Raw genomic sequence first — 21,685 nt, 5'->3', positions numbered from 1 at the left:
GGCGGCAACAGTGCCATTGGGAGGAGAGAAGCAGGGCACTGGTACCGTGTCCCTTCCACCCCTCGCTCTGCCAGGAGTTCAGGACCCAGCTGCAGGCTGCCGCTCAGCCGAGGCAGAGCTATGACAGAGTGGAAAGGTCCTGGAGGCCTCCATGTGCCCGCTGTGGCCTCGGCCTTCCTGGACACTGGGTGGCGTGGCTCACCCTCCCTCTTACAGCCCTGAGACAGGTCGGGAGTTTTTGTTTTCTTTTTCTCATATGGTGACTTGAACTGAGGCCCTGGGCATTGTCCCTTAGCTTTTTCACTCAAGGCTGATACGCTACCATTAGAGCCACAGCACCACTTCCAGCATTTTGGTAGTTAATTGGGGACAAGAGTCCTGCTTGGGCTGGCCTTGAACTGCGGTCCTCAGATCTCAGCCTCTCCTGAGTTTGTCCTTCCATAAGGACAAATTGCACACTGATAAGGAAGGCAATTCAGAGACTGCACAGACCCTCCTTGGGTGAACAGGGCACGGACCCTCAGCGGATGGTGATTGAGAGCAGGGCTGGCCCAGTCCACGCAAGACGCCTGTGACTCAAGCCGCCTCACCTCCGTGTCTCCAGAGAGCTGCTCACTGACACTCTGCTGTGTTCTGAGCCCTAGCAGAGGATCCCCAGGGCATGTCCATGGTGTGTGCTTGTGCACACGTGCGTTTCCACCAGCCTCTGTGCATACCCTCCTCCTTTCCCCCAACCTAAAGCTGTCCCCAGCTCTGCTAGGCAAGAGTGAAGAGCGGCTCCAGGCACACAGGACCGTGATTGTTTTCAGCCAGCTCGGTGGAGTGGGAGGGGTTCAGGCAGAGGAAAGAAACTGGGCTCAGGCCCAGGGCACCAAGCCGAGCCTCTACAGCTGCAGCCTCCACTCCGGGGATGCTGAGCAGAGCGGCCGGCTGGAAGGGCAGAGCAGCTGGGCAGGCCGAAGACGCCGAGGTGCGCGTGCGTGGGCCTTGCCGGGGAGGGCAGGCTCCCCGCCGGGCTCCTGGCGTTGGTTGCTCAGACTGCGCCTGGCTGGACCCCCTGCTCTGCAGCATCAGCCGTGGCTGTCCTGTGCCCGGCCTCCTTTGAGGAGTTGCCGTGGATTCAGTCAGCTTCCCACACAGCCCCTGGTGGTGACCAGACACAAGCGAGGTCTCCCCAACCACAGTGTGAGTGCTGTGGGCCCTGCGCTCACGGGTCCTGAGGACCACTCCACACCCACGAAGCTGTTGGGTCAGGACTGCACCCCGTCCTCCCATGGTCAAGGCCAGCACCCCAGACGATGTCACCCAGGCTTTGTGTGTGTGTGTTGAGGCTTGAACTCAGGGCCTGGGTGCTGTCCCTGGTTTTTTTTCCTCTCAAGTCTGGTGCTCTGCCACTTCAGACATGGTGCTACTTTCAGCTTTTCACTGGTTAATTGGCGGTAAGAGTCTCACAGACTTTGCTGCCCAGGCTGGCTTTGAACCCAGACACTCAGATCTCAGCTTCCTGAGTAGCTCACATTGCAAGCGTGAGTCGCCAGGGCCTGGCTCACCCAAGCTTTTGAAACCAACCACAAATTGCTAAGCCCCAAGCCCCATGCAGGACCACAGGAGCTGTGTCAGGAGCGGCCTAGACGGTGGGCTTGGCGGGGTCTGCATGATCTGGTGGACATCTCCCCTGTCGCATGGCCTCCTGCCGTGGACATTCCGGTGACAGCATAGGCTTCTTACGCAGCACTCTGTGTGGTTCAGGTACCCCCCACCAACCCAGGAGCCCATATTGGGCTGGCACGCGAGGCCCTCTGCCCCAGAGGCCAGGGGGAGGCAGTAGTGAGCTTGGTGGCCCCTGTGGGCGTTGCGTGATATGACACACGTGTCTCACACTGCCCCTCCCGGCCCCACCCCTGCCAAGACAACTCCAAGTTACTCATTGGGATGGAGCGGCTCTCAGAGGTAAGGTTTGGCCGCTCGTGACCTCTGGGCACACTCTGTTGGGCGGCTGTTGGTTCCCTCTCGGAGGTGAACAGGCCCTACAAGCTGCCTGCCTGCCTCTCCACAGCCACTGGAAGCCAACTGCTGCCTCTGCAGGCGCTTCGGCGTGGTTTATTTACTCTCAGGCCTGTAGGTTAACTTTAGGGTTCTGCTGAAATGTTCTTGTAACATGGCTGAGGAAGTTCTTGCTTTAGAATTTGGAGCAGAAATCATTTCAAAATATTGAACCAAGGGCACGGAGGCATGGCCCAAGTAGCAGAGTACCAACCTTGAGTGAAAAAGTCGAAGCAAGTGTAGGAAGCCCTGAGACCAAGTCACAAAAGCCACATTAAACGGAAATTCCCAAGGTTTTAGGCTACGGTGAGTAGCACCCTGTAGTACACGGGACCAAACAAACTGCACAAAACCCGAGCCTCGGCCGGTGTGGCAGGTCTGGGGGCGGAGTTCACCGGGAGAGCCCTGCTGCGTAGGCCGGTCGACTCGCCCCCTGGTGGCAGAGGTGTGCTCCAGCGTGAAGGACCGGGGAGCTGAGCTGGATTCACTCACGAGCCAGGCTTGGGGGTTGGGTGGAGAGGATCCTGAGATAGTGCAGTCCCTCTACCTCCCCTCTCGGGTGCTCTGCCATTTTCCTGCCTGGCCCCTCCCTTCTCGGTGTTTTCTCCCCAGAAGATGGCTGCTTGGGGTCCCCAGCTTTCTCAGGTAGTGAGGCCCCCTGGGCTGTGCGGGGCAGAAGGGGGATCAGTGGCCGAGGAGGGCGCGCTGTCCCAGATGTCCTGTCTACGCTAGCAAGTCCACTGTCCAGGGCTGTATGCTTTATTCTATTTTCCCTTTCTTAAACTGAACATGTCTGAAGTGTTAAGACCTGGCATTCCCTGGTCTAAATAGGGCAAACCTCTGTGGCTGGCATATCAGGAAGCGCCAGCTCTGGTTGGTGGGTGGTGCTCGGTGACCCCGCCCTGCAGGACCGTGTGGGAGGGGCTTGGAAGCCCCAAGCCCAAGTCTGCCTTCCCATGGCTTCGGCCCTGCTCGGGTGTTGGCTGCTCCTGAGAACAACCTGGCCTCCCGTAGGCCTGTTCGGTGGTTATCTGAAAGCTGCCCTCCTGTCCCAGCCTCTAACGCTGGTCACCCACTGCCGTGTTCTCAGGGCTGCACGGAAGCCCTGGGCACGAGAGCTGGTCCTTGGAGCTGTTGGGGCTCCCGCCAGCACCGTTGCCCACCCTGTTCCTTTGGAGCTGTCCTCTAATTTTTTCTGGGAACTTGCATTGAAAACTTGCTGTGTGGGTGGGGCGTGTTTTATATCCACGGCCGCGCCAAGGAGGCCAAGCCGGGGACCTGGCAGGACCCCTCCCCATCTGGGAGGCCACCACGCGCTGTCCCTGTCCCCGCAGGCTACCTGAACGTGCTGTCCAACAGTCGCTGGCGGGAGCGCTGGTGCCGGGTGAAGGACGGCAAGCTGGTGCTCCACAAGGACCGGACGGACCTGAAGACCCATGTGGTCTCCATCCCGCTCCGCGGCTGCGAGGTGACCGCCGGCCTGGACTCCAAGCACCCGCTCACCTTCCGGCTGCTCCGCAACGGGCAGGAGGTGGCCGTGCTTGAGGTGCGTGTCCCAGGGTGCGCAGGCCCCCAAGCCGCGTGACCCCTCTGGAGCATGTCCCAGGGTGTGCGTGGGCCCCAAATCCAAGTGACCCCTCTGGAGAGTGTTCCGGGGTGCGCGGGCCCCCTAGCCGCGTGACCCCTCTGGAGAGTGTCCCAGGGTGCGCATGGGCCCCCAAATCCGTGTGACCCCTCTGGAGAGGGTCCTGGGGTGCGTGTGGGCCCCCAAGCCACATGATCCCTCCGGACCATGTCCCGGGGTGCATGTGGGTCCCCAAATCCGCGTGATCCAGCACCGGAGCTGGCCATCTTCCCGCACACCACCGGCTCTGTTACCCGCTGCCCTTCTCCCAGTTCCTCTCGGGTTTGGAGAGAGGCGGGCGGGCCCCACAGCCCCGAGCTGCCAGCGTTGGCCATATTGCCCATGTTGGGTTTGCTGCTGCTTCCCTCTGCTTGCACGGAAGTTACATGACACAGTTCCACGCGAGGACATCTGTCCCAAGTGTGGGAACATCTGGTTGTAAACTTCTTTGTTCCTTACGACTGGCTGCCTTTGAGCTGTGCCAGGTGCCCCTTTTTCTCTGTTCCTCATGGAGCAAGTGTTTGGGGGCCACCTGACACCCTACAGGTAGAACCACGAGCCAGACTTCTCACGGGTGGAAGAGTAGACCCTGACTTCATGTGCCAGCATCACATTCCTTGTGTGGCTGCTTCTCGTTACAATAATACAGAGATGCACACGTATGCGTGTACATGTGGACCTAGTGACTCCCGCCTGCTAAAGTGTGGTGCCACTGAGCCACAGCCCAGCCCCAGTCCACACTCATGACTTGATTTTGGGGAAGGACAGAAACCTGTGTGCATGCGTGTGCATTTGGGGGGTTTCTTGGAAGGTTACAGATCTTCTGGCACATATGAGGTCTGGGCGTTTAGAGTTTGATCTGGATGTACGTGCAGACAGAGGCAACACTTTGTGGGTTAAATAGGTTTTAGAAATACTAATCGTTAATTGTTACATTTTATTTAGCTATTTTTGCGTTTCATTGTTATTATAAAAGTCATGTACAGCTGGGCACTGGTGGCTCAAGCCTGTAATGCTAGCTACTCAGGAGACTGAGATCTGAGGATCACAGTTCAAAGCCAGCCTGGGCAGGAAAGTCCATAAGATTCTTTATCTCCAATTAACCTGGAAGTGGTAGAGTGCTTGCCTTGAGCTGAAGAGCCCAGGGACAGCGCCCAGGCCCAGAGTTCAAGCCCCATGACCAACAACAACAAAGAAAGTGATGTACACAGGGGTAACAGGTACATAAGTCAGTGTGTGCCTGTTTTGGTGGTACTAGGGTTTGACCTAGGCCTTGCGCTGGCTGAGCGGACGTCTTGCCGCCGGAGTCACTCCTAGCCTTTTTTGCTTTAGTTATTTTCAAGTAGGTTCTTGGAGTTTTGACCCAGGAGCCTTGGGCCGCAAGCCCACAAGCCTCTGTACAGTCGGATGACAGACACCCACTGCCACGCACAGATTATTTGTCCAGATTCCCCGGGCTGCTACAAATCTTATTCCTCCTCATCTCTGCCTCCTGAGTAGCTGTGATTACAGGCCTGAGTCATACCGCCTGGCCACATTTGTGCTTTTTGAAATTGCAAGTTGCCGTGTCAATTTGCTGTCATCTGCAGCCCCAGACTCATGCTCACTCTCTGGGATGCACAGTCAGATCTATATCCCCCCCCCCCCCCCCCCCCGTTTGCCCTGCTGGCCACAGTGGCTTGTGACTTGGAGGTGGCAGTCACCAGCCAGCATCAACCACACCAGCGTCTTCCTGCCACTGGCACGTTCTCAAAAGGACTGGTATGTGGTATGGAAAAGAAGGGTCCATTCAACGTATTGATCACTTTTTAAATTTCCTTCTTTTTTACTTTCTTGTGCCAGTGCTAGGACTTGAACTGAAAGCCTTTCACTGTTGCTTGGCTGTTTTGGCTTGGGTGTGATGCTCAACCCCTTGTGCACAGCTCTACTTCTGGCTTTCTGCTGGTTAATTAGAGATAAGAGTCTTATAAACTTTCCTGCCCGGGCTGACTTTGAGCCATGATCCTCAGATCTCAGCCTCTTGAGTAGCTAGGATGACAGGCGTGAGCCGCCGGCGGCGCCCGGCCTTAGCGAGTGTAATCTTAGGGATATATTTCAGACTTGCCACCATGTTGAAGATGGCTCCACAAGGCCATCTGGATGGTGGGCAGCATCTTGGCTGTGGAGGCACAGCCAACACGGAGGTGATTTTGTCCCCTCTGCCCAGGAGAAGAAGCAGGGCCACTCTGGCAGGTCGCGTCTGTATCACCGTCCACAGCCAGCCTTGGTTGACAAAGGAAGGAGGCTTTCTAACCCCCTTTCCCTAGCTGAGACTTCACTGCGGACGTGAACTTCCTGCCTCACCCTGCGGCCATCAGAATTGCTCAGATTGTCTTCACCCAGGGTGACTGGGACCCTGGCTTTCCCCGTTAGACAGACCGACAGACAGACAGAGACACACACACAGATTGTCTTCACCAAGGGTGACTGGGACTTTGGCTTTCCCTGTTTGTTATACACACACCCAGACACACACACACACAGATTGTCTTCACCAAGGGTGACTGGGACCTTGGCTTTCCCTGTTCGTTATACACACACCCAGACACACACACACACACACACACACACACACACACACACACACACACACACACACACACACACACACACACACACACACACACACACACACAGATTGTCTTCACCAAGGGTGACTGGGACTTTGGCTTTCCCTGTTCGTTATACACACACCCAGACACACACACACACACACACACACACACCCAGACACACACACACACACACACACACACACACACCACAGATTGTCTTCACCAAGGGTGACTGGGACCTTGGCTTTCCCTGTTCGTTACACACACACCGGCTGGGTTGCTCCCTTCCTGGGACAACATGGTAACACTTCTTGTGCAAGCAGTTGTCTGTGGTTGAAGAGAACACGCTGTTCCTGCACAGGCGGCGTCTTCGGAGGACATGGGCCGATGGATCGGGATCCTGCTGTCTGAGACGGGCTCGTCCACGGACCCGGGAGCCCTGCACTACGACTACATAGATGTGGAGATGTCGGCAAACGTCATCCAGACTGCCAAGCAGACCTTCTGGTGAGACCCTGGGCATTAGACAGCAAGCCCAAGACCTTCCCTTTGCTGTGGTGGTCCTCTAGATTTTGCTGAAATATTTGGTCACTTCTTCCCTCTGAGATGTCCTGTAGTGCAAGACTTGGCCAACTTGCTGGGGAAACGACCCGGTAGTAAACACTGATTTTGTTGGCCAGATATCGGCAGTTAGTTACACGCGCCCAGCTCCACTGTCGCAGGCAAACTTAATACATAACAGAAAAATGGATGTGTCTGTGTTTCAAGAAAACTTTATTTGCAAAACAAGCAGAGGGCTGGGTTTGGCCTATGGGCTGGAGAGGAGGAGGTGCACCACGTAGAAATTATTCTGCACGTTGCCGTAAGAGGACTGAGCTGTGAAAGTGTCTTTCTAGTGTTCTGAGTTTGAATTGAATTGTGGCTTTGCAAAATGGTGCGTTGTGCAAAAACATTCTCCCGAACTGTGGTTATTTCCTTAAGAAAATGTCAGGAACCTGGACAGCAGCAGCTAGGTGTGGTCCACAGATGCCCAACAGGGTGTCTAGGACCCACCTTCCAGATACCCGCAATGTGACCTCCAGGGTGTTCGGGGCGTCCCTGGTGTGTCCGCGCACTGTGACCAGAGCTCGCAGCAGCAGTTCAGAGGCACTGCTGGACCCAGGCTGACCTCAGTGCAGCAGACGATAGTCTTTTTTTTTTCTCTGTGGAACTTAGCCGAACTTGGCATCTACCATTCTGAGACTGCTGCAGGCAGCTGGGCGTGGTTCATACGGTAGTCAGCCAGGTCTGGACAACAGGAGTTCTGCCTCAGCTGGTGGTGTGGGCACCAGGGTGGCTGGGCCTGGGTGCTGTCCCTGAGCTCCTCTTGCTCAAGGCTAGCCCTCTAAGCTTGAGCTATACTCACTTCTAGCTTTTTCTGTGACTAATTGGAGATAAGAGACTCAAGAGCTGGCTTCCAACCATGATCCTCAGATCTCAGCCTCCCGAGTAGTTAGGCCAATAGGTGTAAGCCACCAGTGCCCTACTTCCTCTTCATTTTCTTCTCCCTCTTGTGTTCTTCCACGTTTGCTTCTGTGTACCTTCAGCGTGCCAGAAGCCGGTAGCTAGGGGGAGAGGCGTGTGCATGCCGTCCTTTGCCAGCAGGGGGCAGTGGTGCTTTCTGCAGGACAGGCTCAGAGCTCCAGGGTGTGCTGAGAGGCCGTTTTCACCTTATCCCCTAACTCCTCTTAACACTCCGCTTGTTTTTTTTAATCTGGGAAGACACAGAACTAGTAAGGGAGAACTGCTTTCCTGTGTGATTTTTATCTCTGGCTGTGTTGGGAGCAGAAGATCTGTTTGCTCCAGGCTCTTTCTTCCCTGGGAGCCAGGCTGTCTGCTGTCTGCGCCGCCAGCCTCACGGGCAACTTGTGTGTGGAGGCGTCTCACCAGATCTGCACAGGCCACCAGCGTCCTGCAGTGGACCAGCAGATGGACAAGCTAAGACACACTGGGGGGTGGGGAGAGCCAGGGGACAGGCAAAGGGGAAAGGGAGGGGCTGCTGGACAGGGAGGCCGAGACACAGGGTGCTGGTCCTGGGCTTGAATTCAGGGCCCCGGGCTGCCCCTGAGCTTTTGCAATCAAGGCTGGAGCTCTGTCACTTGAGCCACAGCTCTACTTTCAGCTTCTTGATGGTTGATTGGAGAGAAGAGTCTCGGATTTTCCTGCCCAGGCAGGATCTGATCCTCCTAAGAAGCTGGGGTCACAGGTGTGAGCTACCAGTGCCTTGAAGTTCTGAGGCTCTCGTTGAGCCTGACCGTGGCCAGCAGGGGAGCAGGAAGCAGGGTCTGCGGCGTTCTTTGTGGGAGCAGCATTTTGGTTTTCTTAGGTGACTTAGGAGTCAGCTGGTCCACTGTGTGAGACCCAGAGGCACGTACTGTCCTCCCCTCCCCCCACCCCCACCCCTGCCCACAAGCTGAGCACTCTGCACCCCCCCCCAACCATGCACGCACGCACCAGCCGTAGGGCCGGGGTGGGGGCTGCAGCACACCTCGGTCAGTCCCAGGCTGGGGACTCTGTCCCAGCACTGCAGGTGACATCTGTAGTCGGGTGCTCTTTGAGTCGAGTATGCACTAGCTCACAAGATGGCAGGACACAGGCCCTGCCGGTGTGTGAGGATGGGCTGGAGCCGTGGCTGGAGCGCAGGGGAGGGCAGGGGTGGGGCAGGCCCGCGGGCCCTCCCTGTGCCCCCTCAGCTGGTGCCCTGCTCCGTGGGGCGACGTGGCAGCCAGCCTTCAGACTTCCCTGCAGCCTCGGGGGCGGGGCCAAAGTGCTCGTAATGATGACAGAAATGGTGGAATTCCAGGTTAGGGGTGCTGGGCAAGGGCCTGGAGACCCAAATGCACATCTGGTCACCTCATGGAGTCTCATCTGTGAAGGGTGTGGTGGAGCTGCTGGACGCTGAGCTGGCTCAGCTGCGCCAGGCTCAGACACAGCTGAAGAGTGTAGCAAACAGGCCTAAGAACTTTGCAGAAAGGCCCGTGTCTGTCAGCCTTTTCAGGCATGTGTGCGCAGGGCAGCCCCTCTGCCGACTGCTGGGCTCCTCATACCAAGTCCCCGTCCCTGCGGTCAGGCCAGGCAGCTGGCCTGCCCTCCCCGGGGCCCTGACCGCCCCTCCCCCTTCCCGGGCAGACGCCGGCGCCCCTGGGCCTCCCTCCGCTGTGAGCTGAGGAGGGGACAAAGCCACCGCCCCCGGACCCTGACCGCCTGCCTCCCCCCCCCCCCCCGCCCTGACCTACCCCCCCCCGCCCTGACCGACCCCCCCCCTGCCCTGACCGCCTGCCTCCCTCCCCCCGCCCTGACTGACCCCCCCCCCCCGCCCTGACCGCCTCCCCCCCCCCCCCGACCGCCCCCTCCCTCTCTCCGCAGCTTCATGAACAGGCGCGCCGTGTCCGCCAGCCCGTACGTGGGGAGCACCTCCAACGGCTACGCCCACCCCAGCGGGGCCGCGCTGCACTATGACGACGTCCCCTGCGTCAATGGCGCGGTGAGTGCCTGCCCGCACCGCGGCCTCCGCCCGGGGCCCGCGCCTTCCACCAAGCAGCTTCTCTGGTTGGCCAGCAAGCGCGGCTCGGGCCCTGGCCGCTGCCACCCGCAGGGTTCCTGGACGTGGGACGGGAGGGCAGCAAGCCCCCCACCCCGAGGGTGCCCTGGCTCTGGCCATGTACACTGGACACCCAGCCCAAGGTATCTTCTAAACGGAGGCGAGCAGTGCCTCCAGGGCCAGATGTTTTAGGCTCTTCTTTCCTTACTGCTTTGCTTCTCACTTCCCCGGTATTCTGAAGTCCCTTCCTGCAATGTGTTGTCAGGAAGTCCGCCCCATGGAGGCCTGAGGGAGGGGAGGCTGGAGCTCAGGCGCCCCCGGGCTCCAGTCAGGGCGGAAGTTCTTCTGTGGCCTATTCCCTGTGCACCACCCCAGCCCTGCCTGCTCCCACCACCCCAGCCCTGCCTGCTCCCACCACCCCAGCCCTGCCTGCTCCCACCACCCCAGCCCTGCCTGCTCCCACCACCCCAGCCCTGCCTGCTCCCACCACCCCAGCCCTGCCTGCTCCCACCACCCCAGCCCTGCCTGCTCCCACCACCCCAGCCCTGCCTGCTCCCTGTGCCACCACCCCAGCCCTGCCTGCTCCCACCACCCCAGCCCTGCCTGCTCCCACCACCCCAGCCCTGCCTGCTCCCTGAGCCACCACCCCAGCCCTGCCTGCTCCCACCACCCCAGCCCTGCCTGCTCCCACCACCCCAGCCCTGCATGCTCCCACCACCCCAGCCCTGCCTGCTCCCACCACCCCAGCCCTGCCTGCTCCCACCACCCCAGCCCTGCATGCTCCCACCACCCCAGCCCTGCCTGCTCCCTGTGCCACCACCCCAGCCCTGCCTGGTCCCTGTGTCTCCACCCCAGCCCTGCCCGCTCCCACCACCCCAGCCCTGCCTGCTCCCTGTGCCACCACCCCAGCCCTGCCTGCTCCCACCACCCCAGCCCTGCCTGCTCCCTGTGTCGGCCTGCCCTCCGCGCCGGCCTGTGTCAGCAGGTGAACTCCTTGGTGGGCTTCCTTTGCAATTTCAGACCCAGACCTGGTATTTAATGTGCTTCCCACTGCTCACCGGGATGGAGTCAGAGTGCACACATGCACTTCTAGTCTAGAAACTTGGGCCACTGTGTCCTAAGTTGTCTGTGTGACTTCACCCTCGGTGTCTGAGGAGAGCAGTAGTCTGGTCTAGACTGTTACGAGCGCTGGATGAATACACCCGAGGTCCTCACGGAACGCTGGCACCCATTTATCTGCGCTGTTTTTAGGTTGCACAGAGTCCCCAACGTGCCCAAAACAGACGCGCTGAAGTGATCACAAAGCCATAAAAACCTTTCCTATTTTTGCCACAAAAGGCTGTAATTACAGTCGGGAGAAAGGACTGCTGCGAGATATAAAAATAGGGAAATGAGCAGAACACATGAATTAATATTTCCTTTTTAAAGTGCCCGGCAATTTAAAGCCTAAAATACCTTGGGGGTGGTTGGTGGAGTGGCGGCTTGCTTTGTACCTGTGTCTGCCCCTGAGTGCCTTTGTCTGCCGTGGCTCGCCTCTGTTCGGGACCTGCCCTGCCGGTGCTGCTGCTCTCCACCCACCTTCCCCACGGGGCTTCAAATGCCTAAGTGTGACCTGGGGCACGCTGACAGCGACCAGGAACTAAAGTCTCCACGCTTGAGCGGGCTGTGGGGAGCCTCGGTGGGCTCTGAGCCCTGGCCCCCCAGAACCATCTGAGGCTCAGCGGCAGCCTGGCCCCCAGCCGTTGGGGGCTCTGCCCAGCGCGCCCTCTCGCTCACTGTGTGGCTGACCTCAGCCTCAGCTTCCTCCCCTCCAAGGCTGGCTCGAGCTAAGGAACAGCGAGAGCAGAGCGTGGGTGCAGAGGCGTGGGTGGAGCCTTCCTTGGGTCACATCCCCGCGTGCGCCGTCACCACCCCTCCTTATTTCTGTCACGCTCTGTCCAGTCTCAAGGCTCAGATCAACATCTCCTTTCTGCTTTGAAGAATCAGCAAAACAAAGCACGTTCTTATCCAGTGACCTAGGAAAGGGTTCTGGACCAGTGTGTGTGTGTGTGTGTGTGTGTGTGTGTGTGTGTGTGTGTGTGTGTGTGTGTGTGTGTGTGTGTGTGTGTGTGTGTGTGTGTGTGTGTGTGTGTGTGTGTGTGTGTGTGTGTGTGTGTGTGTGCGTGTGCGTGCGTGCGTGCATGCATGTGCATGCATGTGCATGGGGTCCCTGCATGTGGCGTGTTCGGGTGCTGCTCTCATTTCTGGCTGGCGCCGGCCGGGCCAGGCCGGGTCACTAACGCCAGCTGTGTGTGTTGCAGTGGGACCCGGAGGACGGCCTTCCTGGCTGCCGCAGCCGAGGCCTGGGAGAAGAGGCGTTGTACGACAACGCGGGCCTCTACGATAACTTGCCGTCTCCGAGAATCTTTGCTCGCTCCTCCCCCGCTGACAGGAAGGCTTCTCGGCTGTGCTCTAACCACTGCAAGGCCCCGGCCGGCGGCCTGCCCCGCTCCCCCTCTGTCACTAACACCTCTTCCGTGGGGAGGGTGACTGTCGGGCTGCACACGCAGGTACACGCATGCTCCCCCATCCCCGCGCCCCTCAGGAGCCGCACCACAGGCTTCCTGGGGTCCTGGGGCGCCCGGGCCGGGCCCTTCCCAGCCTCCCAGGGTCCAGCACCTACGGGCCGAGTGCGGCCCCGCTCTGTCTGCCCGTAGCCTGAGCTGGGTTCTAGATAAAGAGTCAGAGGCTGAAGGAAACCACTGAGGAAAAAAAAGTTAGGTTCTTGTGTCTTAATGTTCTGTCTGTTTCCACAGCTCAAGGGCAAAAAGCCTCCCATGGCATCCAACGGGGTTCCCGGGAAAGGGAAGCCCCCCAGCAGTCAGCAGAAAAAGGCAGAGTCCGCAGCAGGCGTGAAGCGGACGGCCTCCAGTGAGTTCTGGGTCCGCTCTTTCCCGGGTCCCCCCTGCCCATCCGGCATGGCTCGGGCAGTGCTGTCTGAGCCGCCCGCCAGCAGAGTCGCAGTGCGCATGCACCGTGCCACGCTCCTGGCGGGCAGAGGGCAGCGTGGGATACCGAGAATACCCTTCTCCCCAGCCGAGCCTCCGGCACGGTGGCTGCAGCAGCCGCTGCTCCCATCTGGCAGGGGACAGGCACGGTTACAGTACAGTCTGCCTGACTTGGCAGTTTTCCTGTGTGGACAGTGTGTTGGGGACATAGTGGAGGTCCCTGGGACCCTCACAGAGCCTCCTAGTTCCCCGTGCTGTGCCAGCCTCCCTGACCAGCACGTTCCTCCTAGTTCCCCGTGCTGTGCCAGCCCCCCCTGACCAGCACGTTGGGGCGGGGGGGAGGTCTCCTTTTCCAGGCAGCAATCCCAGAAACCCTTGCGGAGAAGCGAGGACACTCAGGCCAGGGACAGAGCTCAGGTCGGGAGGTGGCTGTCCTGGTCAAGAACAGCTGTGGCACTGAGGGACAGGGGCTGGCAAACTTAGGATAACAGGCTCCAGATTCCAGCCTTGTTAGAGAGGAACTCATGGGGGAGAAAAGCCGTGGCCTTCTCTGAGAGCGTTCCATGCTCGTGTATTGAGTGGTGGCTAGTCTTAGAGAACGTGGCCAGCGCGTCTCCTGCTCCCGACCAGCTGCGGGCTTCCTCTGGCTGAGCCCACACAGCTCCCCGCTCTGTGGTCCCCTCTGACTGAGGGCCGGGCACCCCCGCACGGCCTCTGCAGAGCCAGCTAATCCCCCGCACTGTCCGTTCAGATGCCGACCAGTACAAATACGGCAAGAACCGGGTGGAGGCGGATGCCAAGCGGCTACAGACCAAAGAGGAGGAGCTGCTGAAGAGGAAGGAGGCGCTGCGGAACAGGCTGGCACAGCTCCGCAAGGAGCGGAAGGACCTGAGGGCTGCCATCGAAGTGAACGCCGGTAGGGCACTCCCCTGCCCTCCGCTGGCGCGGCGTCGGGTCACCAGCTCATTCTTTGCCCCCTTGGGGATGGGTGTCGTCCGTCTGTCTCCTGGGGCTGGGCAGCCCACAGCGGGCCCCCGTGTGATGAACGGCCCTGTTGCAGCCCAGGCCCAACCCCAAGCTGTCAGCTCGAGCCCCAGGTCCCATCCACAGGGAAGACCTCTGCCCACCATCTCGGCAGGTGCTGCCCCGTGTGGGCGGAGCAGCCCGTGTCTGCAGGAGGGGTGGTCTCTGGGGACACGCACCTCCCTCAGGTCCTCACAGCACAAACCTGCTTTCCACTCCCATGAAGGGTCTGGCCGAGGCTGAATCCTGAAAGGGATTGGGGAAGAGGGTGGCCAGCAGGCCGGCTGAGAAGGTCAGCTAGTAAGGCCCAGCTACGGGGAAGGGGTCCCAGGTCATGCATTCCTGCCCTGCAGGGGTTTCTCACAGCCTGGCCTCAGTTTCTAGATGTACCTCCCCTGGGGTGAGCCCCGCTCCAGACTTAGACCAGGCCAGTCCAGTTTTAGGTGAGCCCTGGTCCAGATATACTAGACCTGGTTCAGGTCTAGGTGAAACCCAGTCCATATCTAGGTGAGACCCTGTCTAGATCTAGGTGAAACCCAGTCCAGACCTAGATGAGACTTGATCCAGATCTAGGTGAGACCGGGTCCAATTCTAGACAAGATCCAATCCAGATTAGACAAGACCCAGTCTAAATCTAGGGGAGACCTAGTCTAGATCTAGGAGAAACTTGGTCCAGTTCTAGATGAAATCCGGTCCAGACCTAGGCAAGACCTTGTCCAGATCTAGATGAAACCTGGTCCAGATCTAGATGAGACCTTGTCCAGATCTAGATGAGACCTGGTCCAGTCTGGGTTCTTCCAGCCGAGGATATGAGGCCAAAGCTTCTAGGTAGCTTAGTACTCCTCACCCCCTATCCAGGCTGAGGCCCTCACACCACTCGGACCAGTGCGCAGACCTGTCCCGACTGCTCACTGGGTGGTAACTGGGGTGCAGGAGGGGCGGTGCAGGGCAGGGTGAGCTGGCGGGAAGTGGGAAGTGCGTGGCACAGGTCTGGAAGCAGTGTGGAGTCAGGGGATGGGAGCCGCTTTTCCCAGCCTGGTCTCTAGTCTGCAGGGCGGCGCTTTGCAGAAGAGCTCCCAGGATGTTGGTGTGGACAGAGTGTGCAGGTGTGGGTGGCACTGGCAGGCCCTGTGTGTATCTGCCACCCTTGGGGGCAGCGCGTGGCCTGACCCCAGTGGCAGGTGAGTGGATGGGAAGCACGCACACCGCCTCCTCGGGACTTGTCAGTCAGCAGCACCCTCAGATGCACCTCGTGTAAGCCGTGTGCGCTGGGGCCCCCCGCAGCGTGCTGTGTCCCCCGGGCGGGGCCGGGCCTCACACACTGTGTGTCCCGGTCTCCTAGGCAGGAAGACCCAGGCGGCGCTGGAGGACAAGCTGCGGAGGCTGGAGGAGGAGTGTAAGCAGCGGGAGGCGGAGCGGGTCAGCCTGGAGCTGGAGCTGACCGCCGTCAAGGAGAGCCTCAAGAAGGCCCTGGCCGGCGGCGTCACCCTGGGGCTGGCCATCGAGCCCAGGTCCGGCACATCCAGCCCGCAGGTGAGCCGGGGTGAGCGGGGCGCTGAGGGGAGGTGCTGCATCCCAGAGGCCGCCCCTGCTCCCGGCTGGGCGTGGCCGTGGGCGTCAGCACACTGGCCTCCTCACCAAGACCTTCAAGCAGGGGGATGCCGGGCCTTGCCCTCTGCATGGCTGACAGCAGGCCAGGGTCTTTCCTCGTGGGACCAGGTCCTGTCTCCCAGGCAGCAAGTGTGGCACGGCACACTCTAATGCCCCGCCTGGCGCGGGGTCTGAGTGGGATGTGATCGTGGGCTGACGCTGGTCCAAGAGCCTCAGTAGTCCCAGGGTGGTGTCAGTGAGGCCTTCCAAGGCCAGCTCACGTGCAAGGGCCAGCACCGAGCGCAGGAAGCAGACAGGACTCCCTGTCCCCCCCCCCCCCCCCCCAGCCTCGGCCTTCCTCCCCTCCCTCCATCACCTCCCTCCCATGCCTCGGCCTTCCCCTCCCCCTCCCCCATCACCCCCCTCCCATGCCTCGGCCTTCCCCTCCCCCTCCCCCATCACCCCCCTCCCGTGCCTTGGCCTCCCCCTCCCCCTTCACCCCCCTCCCGTGCCTCGGCCTTCCCCTCCCCCTCCCCCATCACCCCCCTCCCGTGCCTTGGCCTCCCCCTCCCCCTTCACCCCCCTCCCGTGCCTCGGCCTTCTTCTGAGGGCTGGTCACTGTCTGTGGCGGTCCTGCTTGTGTCCTCCTTCCGGTCACCGGTCTCTTCTTTGGAGCATGCTGCATTCAGGGCTAGGAGGTGGGTGACTGGGTGGTTGGGCTCGTTCTAAACCATGCAAGGTCCCCGTTCCGCCCCTGCAGGGTGAGAAGGGGTGGGGTGTGATCCTTTCGGGAAAGGCTGTCGGGGCACAGTTCACGGGGGCACGGCTCACTGCGTCTCTCGCGGGCAGTCTCCCGGCTTCCGGCACCGGACTCTGGAGAACTCGCCCATCTCCAGCTGCGACACCAGCGACACCGAGGGCCCGCTGCCCGTCAACAGCGCCGCCGTCCTCAAGAAGAGCCAGCCGGCCGCGGGCAGCTCGCCCTGCCGCGGGCACGTGCTGCAGAAGGCCAAGGTGAGTCCCCGGGCCTCCCAGGGCGCGGGGCGGAGCGGGCGCGGTACGGGCGGCCTCCCTCCGGCTGCCCCTGCTGGAGGCTGCCAGTGAACGAGACCCAGACCTCAGGCCCCGCCGGAGCCTCTGTTGGGCCGGAGCCCTCAGCCAGCGTTCCGCCCCGGCTCAGCCCAGGGCTGGGCTCACGGGTCAGGCCGAGTGACCAAGTAAGTGAGCTTCACAGAGGGAAGAAGGGCCTCCCTTATGCCACGGCCCTCGGCCAGGGTCTGGGGACACCCGAAACCTCCGCCACCGCCACGGGACCTCGTCCTGCGGCGGGATCGCACCCACTGCCCTCCACGCCCAGCCTCGGCGTCTCAGAAGTGCGCGGCCATCCGGGCTTGGAACCGCACTGGGACTCTGTGGTGCAAGTCCCGATGGAGGCCTGGTCCCGAGCAACGGGGCCGAGGCCGCCTCCCGTGCTGCTCCGGGCCCTCAGGGCGTCCCCAGCAGCGGGGAGGGGAGATGTGTGTGCAGGGCACCCTGCAGGGGACACTCAGGGACATCCCAGGGACATCCTAAAGATGTGCTGGTCAGGTGCTGGCGCTGGGCTGCCGGGCCAAACGCACACCAGAGCTACAGGCGGCTCTGCCATCGGTCTGAGCCTCGGCACTGGGTGTCTGTCTGTCTGTCACCTTCCTTCCTAGGGTGAGCCGTTTATCCACACCTCCCGCTGTGGACACCTTCCCCCACCATGAGTTTCGTTTCATTTTATAAACCAGCACTGGGGCTTGAGCTCAGAGCCTCTCATCCCCGCCTGGCTTTTTTTTGTTCAAGGACGGTGCTCTACCATTTTAGCCACAGCTCTACTTCTGGCTTTTTGCTGTCATGGACTTTTCTGTTCTAGCTGGTTTTGAAATACAGTCCTCAGATCTCAGCCTCCTGAGCGGCTAGGATTACAGGTGTGAGCCACTGCACCCATCCCTTCCTCTGCTTTAGAATAGGTGTAGATACACAGTGGAAGTGCTGGGCCCAGGGCCACTGTGTTCCGTCCTGGGGAACCTCTGTGTCATGGTGGGTGCCAGCCACTCGCCGGCCTTCAGTCCTGAGAGCTGGCCAGCTGGCGGTCGGTGTGCAGGTTGATATGGCTCTCCTTCCCCCCAGGAGTGGGAGCTGAAGAATGGGACCTAGAGGAAGGCCAGGGCCCCCGGCCTCACCCAGGGACTCCGCCCGCCCCTCGTGCCACAGCCGCGCTATAGCCGCCAGCCGGATGCAGAGTGCCGATGGACTGCCGATGCCAGCGGCTCACGCGCAGCCCCCCTACGGTGCCGCGGCACCCCTGAGAGCGCTTCCTAGTAAGACTGGGGTCCGGCTTCATCGTCAAAACGCAGAAGCGACCAAGGAGCGACCCGTGTCGCACGAGGCTCCTGCGTCGGATGGAGAAGTCACAGCCTCGGACCCCTCTGCCACCCGGACTGGCCGCCGGCCTCAGGTCCTCGTCCACCCAGACCTCCAGCCCACACGGCAGTGTCTGCACCCGCTGCCGGCCCCCAGCCCCACGGACGCGGTGCGAGCGTTGTGTTGGTGCGGTGCTTTATCTGCAGGACCTGAGCTGCCATTCTTTTTAACCTGTGTAGCTCTCAGCCGCGCGGGCGCCGGCCGTGGGCAGCGCGGAGATGCCCTGGCCGGCCTTCCCGTCCCCGCCACGTTTGCATTCTTATCTCGCGTGTGCCCATCCCCCTCGGCCCGGGGCCCCAGCCCTCCCCCACCACAGCCTCCAGGCTGAGGCTGATGTGGAGGCCACAACTCCCTTGGAAAGAAAAAAGCACAGGACTCACAGCCACGGCCTGGGCCAGCTTGAACCCCAGAAGGGCCGTTCGAGAGCGCCCCAGGCCACGTGCCTGCCTGCACCCCTGTGCACACAGACCCAGGCCCCAGGTCTCCCCAGCTCCTCTGCCTGCCCTCCGTGCAATAGCCCTGGGGCCTCCGGTCGCTGTAGGCACGCGCAAGGCCTGGCCCTGCCTGTGCTCTCCAGAGGGTACTTGCCAGAACTTTCCACGGCTGTGCCTCTGTAGCAAGTGTGGGCTTCCCCCGCCCCCTCAAAAGCAGAGAACCCAGCAGTGCTCCACACAAAGCCAGCCATTCGCCCACAATCCCGATTGCATAGGAAGAGGTTGCAGGACAGAGGCACCTTCAGGGCCTGCCGGGCAGCCTCCTGTCCATGCCCACGTCTGTCAGGACCGGCTCAGTTCCTAGCACGGCCTCCAGACCGCTGCTGCCTTTGGTCTTCCGTAGAAGCAGGAGAGCGCCCCGGCCGGCGCCCTTGAATTCACTGCAAAGCCATTTGCCACGAAGCCCCTTGGCTCCCAAGGGGTCAGCGGTGTCTGCGGCCCTACCCGCAGGGCACTGCCACCAGCATTTACTATGGTCCCCGTACAGAGACGCCAGGCACGGGCCAGGTGGCCCCCAGGCCCGTGTCCTCACCAGCCACGGGAAGAGCTCTTCCCACCCCCCTGTGCTCTGAGACCCCTGTGAGTCGGTGAAACCGTGCATCCTTTCCACCTTCAGGCCGAATGGAGCTAACCAGACCCAGGCTCCTAGGCCATGCCAGTCAGCAAGCTGCTTTGCCAGGAGAGCCGTCCTAGGCTTCCACTGCCCGCCGGCGGTGTGGGTCGAGGCGGCGCAGGTGAGCGCCTGTGGTCTGGGGGTGGGGTGCTAGAGCCGCGTCGGCGTCAGCAGGCCCTGCCGAGCTAGGGTTCGGGCCTGGCTCCCAGGCTCCTGACGCACATGTGTTGCATTTAAAATTCATCTGCTTATCCACTCCTGTCACCAGTCATCTTGAAGGAGCGCAGCGGGCGAGACACATCCTGAGCCCCGCGGCCCGCAAGGGCTCCCGCGGCCCCGCTCGCGCCTCGTCCCGCGCCTCGTCCCGTGTCCGTGCGTGCATCCGCCCGCCCGCCCGCACTCCCTTCACATTTCTAGATTGGATCAGAAAGTTTGTTTAGTGCATTTGCTTCAAAGTAAGTTATTTATTTGTATATGTTCAATAGCAGAGTTTTAATTTATATGTGTACATATGGAGCGCGCCCAGGGTCCCTGCTGGGTTCTGATGGTGATCTCCCTCAGTGGCCCTCCCACTGCGTGCCTGGGCGTGGCCCTGGGCAGCCAGGGCAGAGGGCAGACTAGTGCCACTCTGAACGTCTCCATGGAAGGACCGCCCCGCACCGCCCTGCGCTGCCCTGCGCCGAGCTGTCACTCCACACCCCTCCTTACTTGGTGCTCGCTCCAGTCACACTTTGGAAGGATGCCCTTGGCGTTTCTTACGTCTTCTAGGAACTCCCCGCCTGGGCCCAGACTTGGGCTCCCCCTGTCACTCCGCTTCCGTGCACTGCACGGTGACCAATATGGGTCAGCTGTGTGGTCCTACATGTCACAGTGGCCTGTATAGGCCTACCATGTGGAATCTTCCAGAACCCTTTCTCTGGGACCCATGTGACCCCCCACCCCTTTCAGGGCCGCAGTCTCTCCGGCCTGCTCCCTGCATGCCCCGGGCTGCCCAGCCCAGATGTCTGCAACATCTGTCTCTTGTTTGTCCCCAAGTTACTTTGGGCTGTCTCCAAGTCTCCAAGCCCACTCCAGCAGGCTGGAGATTGGCTGCCCTTGCCAGGCCTGCGCTCGGGCCGCCACCGCCGGAATCCGCATGCAGGACTTTAGGGACAGCTTGGCATGGGCCAGGCATGGGCCGTGGGCAAAGCTTCTGGTCACGCTCCCTTTCCAGAGAGCAAACCTGCCACCCCCTCCCTGGGGAGGTGTAGCTTCAGCCCAAGGCCCCCTGCTCCCGGGAGACAGCGGGGCAGCCACAAGACAGCCACCTTCCACCCCTGCCCGGCACCACAGCTACCATGAAAGGGGCAGGAGAAGCATCAGTTGTGTGCGGGGGGGCTGCGCTGCAGGGTTGGGGGCACGGTGAGCGGCTGCGTGAGCCGCGCCCTGCCGCCTCCCAGCGCCGCCCGCGGGCGCACACCGCACACTGGTGACGTGATGAAAGCTCTTGCTTTCCCTTCCTCTTTCCTAAAGTAAATGTTAGGTGGGAGCAGTGATTGCAGATCCGTGAGGCAGCCATTTTGTTCCCGTTGTTCCTTAATCCTCTGGGCACCGGGTCCACACTGTGAAATAAACTGACCATGAAAGCCTCCCTCACAGCGCCCGAGCCGCGGGCGCCCGGCCCTGCGTGGGGAAGACAGCGAGGCTCTGTGTGGCCAGCATGGGCCCAGGGCGGGAGGGAGGAGGCCTGCCGCAGCCCCCGGGCAGCCCCTGTGCCCCGTGCTCCCCCTGCCCCCCGTGCCGCCTGCAGGGCCTCCGTCATTTCAGAATGGGATGGTGACACCGCGCTTCCCAGGGACCAAAGGTGTTTTGAAGACGATAATCTGGTTAATTAGCTCTCCACGGAGAAGGGAAACATTCTGCATTTGAACACCAGCGTTTCCTTAACAGCCCTTCAGAATTCATTGACCATGGCTAGCTGTTGTAAAATGTCTTCATAGTAAGAATGTAATTATTTCCTGATTGTATTTAAAAAAAAAACCTAAAGTCATATTTAAAATTCTCTTTGAAAGGAGCTGGCAAAGAAACAGGAGAGATTTTTTAATTATTATTATTATTATTTTATTATTGTTATTAAATACGTTGCTAGAGCCCATTAGGAAAAAACGTGAATATGTTTTGAGTGTGTTTCTCACTATATTTAATTCATAAAGGACAGAGTTTTATGAAGAGATCGCCATGAGATGCTAATTTTCAGCCTTGACCCCCGTTTATAGTCTCGCCTTTACTACTTGAGTTTTCTACAGTTTCACACGTGTAGCCTCTGACTGGCGCCCTGTGGCGTGACCCACCTATTTGTGTATTCTTAATAAAACTACTATGTGGACCAGGCCTTGGTGTCTACCTCAGGTGACTGCAGCTGCACACTGCCATGCCATGGAGGTGACGGGGTGTTGGTGGAAATCACGGGGGAAGGGTGATGGAGGTCACTAGGTGGTGGTGGTGGAAATCGCAGGGGGTGGAGGTCACTGGGTGGTGGTGATGGAGATCCTGGGCAGTGGTGATGGAGGTCACTGGGTGGGGGTGATGGAGATCCTGGGCAGTGGTGATGGAGGTCACTGGGTGGGGGTGATGGAGGTCACTGGGTGGGGGTGACGGAGGTCCCTGGGTGGTGGTAGTGGTGATGGAGGTCACTGGATGGTGGTGTTGG

General features: G+C 60.4%; 1 protein-coding gene across 1 annotated transcript in view; it reads left to right on the top strand.

Annotated features, from left to right (window-relative positions):
• Positions 1-21,366, top strand: part of Afap1 (actin filament associated protein 1) — an 85,122-nt gene extending 63,756 nt beyond the window's left edge. The window contains exons 10-17 of the mRNA XM_042672701.1: positions 3,378-3,589; positions 6,623-6,768; positions 9,667-9,784; positions 12,637-12,751; positions 13,580-13,744; positions 15,194-15,384; positions 16,291-16,455; positions 17,596-21,366. Of these exons, the coding sequence (XP_042528635.1) occupies positions 3,378-3,589; positions 6,623-6,768; positions 9,667-9,784; positions 12,637-12,751; positions 13,580-13,744; positions 15,194-15,384; positions 16,291-16,455; positions 17,596-17,622 (1,139 nt within the window). The 3' untranslated portion in view covers positions 17,623-21,366. The remainder of the gene's footprint in view (positions 1-3,377; positions 3,590-6,622; positions 6,769-9,666; positions 9,785-12,636; positions 12,752-13,579; positions 13,745-15,193; positions 15,385-16,290; positions 16,456-17,595) is intronic.
• Positions 21,367-21,685: the final 319 nt, after the last annotated feature.

This window comes from Dipodomys spectabilis, unplaced genomic scaffold, assembly GCF_019054845.1.
Source record: "Dipodomys spectabilis isolate Male_0828 unplaced genomic scaffold, ASM1905484v1 ptg000760l, whole genome shotgun sequence".
NCBI lineage: Eukaryota > Metazoa > Chordata > Mammalia > Rodentia > Heteromyidae > Dipodomys > Dipodomys spectabilis.
This window is presented reverse-complemented; position numbering and strand designations above follow the sequence as displayed.